This window comes from Nanorana parkeri, unplaced genomic scaffold, assembly GCF_000935625.1.
Source record: "Nanorana parkeri isolate BGI_ZX_2015 unplaced genomic scaffold, ASM93562v1 scaffold2156, whole genome shotgun sequence".
Taxonomy (NCBI): Eukaryota; Metazoa; Chordata; class Amphibia; order Anura; family Dicroglossidae; genus Nanorana; species Nanorana parkeri.
In genome coordinates this window covers 122,869-127,179 of record NW_017308424.1, presented here as the reverse complement: position 1 = coordinate 127,179, position 4,311 = coordinate 122,869, and the positions used below count along the sequence as shown (strand labels likewise).

At 36.6% G+C, this 4,311-nt stretch overlaps 1 gene segment (V, D, J or C); it reads left to right on the top strand.

Moving 5' to 3' along the window:
• Positions 1 to 3,045: 3,045 nt before the first annotated feature.
• LOC108800901 lies at positions 3,046 to 4,108 on the top strand. The segment is given in 3 exon segments: positions 3,046 to 3,096; positions 3,174 to 3,479; positions 4,038 to 4,108. Coding segments are annotated over 3 exon segments (423 nt in total).
• Positions 4,109 to 4,311: the final 203 nt, after the last annotated feature.

Sequence of the window (4,311 nt, the reverse complement as noted above, 5' to 3'; positions counted from 1 at the left end):
TATATTTATAAATATATATCCCTGAATTGCACTTTGCACACATTGTTAACTCTGGAGAGTTGCATAGAAGAGGGATCATTAGTATCTATGCTGTAAATCTGTAAATAGGGTAGGGGGTTGGTTTACGTTTAGCAAAAGAAAACTGGCCATGTCTGACACCATTCAGTTCATAAAAAATACTCCCAACAGGCCCAACAGGCCTCAGGAGCTGAGAGCACAGAATCAAACTCACAGGAGAAGTTTTTAGGATTGTTTTCCATAGTTACAGATCCCCTCCTTTGCAGGCTGTGCAGTAAAGAGAATTTGTTTAGCCTGTCTTAGCAGTGTAGATTTATTGCCCTCAGAGCTTCTGGTCATCCGTGCCAGTGTTGACATTCATCCTGTATGCCTAATGAATGCAATTAGCACTGCAGATTATGCATGCACTGCTGATTGCAAAGTAGGCACATTTAATATTTTCATGTTGAATAGACTGCTTTATATTCCTGTACTTAAACTATTAATTTTTTAGTGAGCTTGGCCTGGCCTAAAATGTTTCCATGTGTATTTCTGGGACCTTGTCATGTCTCCAAATCTTGCCAGGTGAGATTTAAGTGAAACTAAACTTGCCTCCACTTCAGTGATGTCCAATTGTACAGTTTCTACATGATCATTCCCTAGTTGGGTGATCCTGAGGGCCAACATGCAGGGACCCCATCTCCACCATCAGAGGCCCTCCCATCTCCTACTTCTACTCAGCCATCGACCTGCACCGCAGTTTAATTTATATAGGACACGAGTTCTTGGTGTGACAACTGACTGTAGCGTGATCCTGTGTAATCATATCTTAAAGTACTAACTTAACATTTTTTTTCAAAGAATACAAGGTGTTCTGTGAATGGAGGAGTTTGTTATTTATGAACACAGGCCAGGATCTGTAATTAAGGAGATTCCCAACTTATTTTCACAAATCAACTAATAACTCGAGTTCTTTATTTGCGCTAACTTGAAGACCAAATATAAACAATAATGTGCAAAAATATATATATTTATTAACTAAAATCAGTGCAGAATAATAATCAAAATATATCTGGTGACAATAAAGAATATGGATCAAAATTGCAATAACTTTGATCAGCAAGATAATAATAAAACCACAGGATATAAATTCCAAATATTAATACAACAAAACCAAGTAACTCCTGGAATGCAATTAGTAGCTTCTCAGTAACTAAACGCAATGTGACAAAATAATGTGCAAATTCAACTCGTGACCTCTCCGAGCCAACCAGATGTTCAAAAGCTCAAATTTCTACTGCGCGCGAACTAACTCATAATACTATGCACAGGACTGGCTAATCAGCCAAGAATCTATTTAAGGTAAAGACAAACTTCCACTGTTATTTTATTTTTATGTATACATCGCAACTAGACCATTGACTAGAAACTGAAATCAGCTTCATGGAGATTCTATAAATATTTCTCCCAAGATTGAAAGGGAGACGATTTTTACTGCAGATAAAATTACTCTAATTCAATCTTGATGCTTACAATGACCAAATGGTTTAGTTAGGTATACAGTATATGGCTAGTCAATTGCCTACAGAGAAATAGAAATGTATACTTTAGCAAAAATGTAAAGTTCTCTTATCAAAAAGATGTCAGCTTTGTGTCAGTGTGGGGACAAGAGATGTTCAGGTCCTATTTGGTTCCGTTCCCCCTGGAAGCCCATCCATCAACTTCAGATCTCTCCCTCCTGTGTCCATGTACATCCTCCTTTATATTCTTTCCTTTTTTCAGTCCAGACCTAACTTTCTCTTAACTTTTATCACCCAAAAATATGGGAAGAAAGCTTATCTTAAACTAATTATGATGTCAGGAACTAGATCACCTTACTCCAATTTACTCCAAATTACCTGAAGAGGGCAATGTTGGACTAGGAATAGTTTTGGATTTTTCCTTAAAATTCCAATATTATCCCATGAGATGACCTCTGACCTACGTCTATAAAATTAAGAATAAATCAGATATCTTTGACAGCACATGTCAGACTTACTGTCTCTCTTTAAAAGATGTATAATTTGAGAAAGTCTGAGCAAGAAAAACAATTCAATTTTCTTCTACATACATTGAGCATTAAGTCATCTACTAAGACCATAGTTTACTTACATTCTTTCACTGATTACAAAATAACAATATACCTAATGTGATTATTTGTACTTTTAAAAAACACCATATTAATAATGTCTACTAATATATGTCAATAAGTACAACCAGTACTTATTGTATAAAGTATATGTAGATCCTAATAATTAATTTATCTTATTTGCTGCCTTCTGGTCTGTCAATATGCCATTTCAAGCATGGTACATTTGTTCAATAAGTGCAAAGAAAAACAAAAACCTGTTGATCTTGGCAAAAATGCACTGCTGCCATGTGCTCTCCCCTGCAGTGTTATATCAAACAATGTTATCAGTCATGCACTGTTTACATCTGTAAACTACAGAACACCTTTTTCATGTTATGGAAATGAGGAGAGGGTGGAAGTGTTCTCTAGCCCTAACACACTTCCTATCCTAGGTTGACAACGCTACTTCTTCTTAGTTGCAATACAGGGAGTGAGCGTTGTTACCCTTGCAGAGAAAATTTGTCGTTTGTAGAGTCTTGGGTAAGAATAAAATAAAAATGACTGAAAAAAGGTCAGTCACCACAACTGAGGATTTTTAAGCTACAATATATTAGATCTTTGATTTTTGGATTCTTTTTGTTGTTTGCATACACTTTAACCCTAATTTTACATCACTTTGCTTTATAAAAAACAGCTACAATGTATTGCACTATAATAAATACAATTTTCATTAGCTCAAGGTTTCATAACAATTAATACCTCATCTTATGAGAACTTTCTTGTTTTCATATGTCTTCTGGAGAGGTGTAATGAAAAAAAAAAAAGCATAATGATAATGAGCGGTTTTACATAGTTGGCCACTCCTTTTGTCTGCAGTGGTTTAAAGTGAGTATTAAGGACTCGAATACAGCTCACTTGCTTAGAGAGGCTAATCTATTTCATCATGTGTTGGGTTGTCCTGCTCCTTATTCTTGCCAGTAATTTCACAAGTAAGAGATTCAAATGTGGATTCAGATTTCATACAGTTGATATGTCTTGTTAACATTCTCTTCTCTCTGTTTTGTAGATGCCATGGCTCAGATTAGTGTGATTCAGGACGCTGCAATGTCAGTGTCTCCTGGGGTGAACATCCGTCTGTCCTGTAGGCTCAGTGGAAGCACAGTAACTAGTGGTAACTATCCAGGTTGGGTCCACCAGACACCTGGAAGTGTCCTCAAAGGTGTAGTTGGGAGTTATGGTACGGGCAACCAAAATTATAACCCAGCCTCACCACGATACACAGGATCTATATCTGGAGGATCAGCTGTCCTGACTATTACCAATGTGCAGGCTGAAGATGATGGTATTTTCTACTGTACTCTGTGGTCTAACAGTGTGTACACAGTGTTACAAATTAAGCAGAACTGAAACATAAAACACATCTTAGTTTGCTCACCTGTTACATTAATATTAGAGTAAAGATATTTTTGTGATAATTTTTAAAACCAGACAAATTGTGAGTTATTCTCCTGAATCTATGTTTGGCGAATTGATGATTAATCTTTACAGTCTGCAATTCATATATCATTATCATCTGGTTACCTATACAATGTGATTCTTTTGCATAAAAAGCAGATATATATAGAATAATGTAGGAGAATTAGAAATGGATGAATTTGTAATTTTCCTTTTTCGACCATCCCTAATTCAGAAAACATGTATATAACCATACAGTTTACACCACCTGCCATGGGAACGCATATTACCCACCTTGTGATTATGCGGTGGATCCCAAATGTATGTAGATTTTAAAATTTAGGATTTGGATTCAGGACATCGCAAATGCTCTACCGTAGCTTTTCCTTTTTTTGTGGATTTTTCCTGATGCAGTCACATTAATCTCATTTATAGCTATGGATATAACAGATACTTCTTGTTTCTGCATCTTCAGGGCAGCTATGGACCCACCTAAACCTCATTGTGGATTTCCTGTCCTGTGAAAAAGCTCTTGAGATCTCCTGAATGCCAAGCCCCTGATCACTATCTGAATAATACACAGGAGACATTAGGGATTCTCTCAGAAGACCAATGTCTCAGTAAATCCTACCAGTCACCAAGTATTGATAAGGGAGGGATTGACTCACTGTAAATACTGTATGGAAGCACAGGAAGTGGGTAAAGGTCACATCCGTAGAAGTAAACCAATATCCCCATGGGCTCACCAT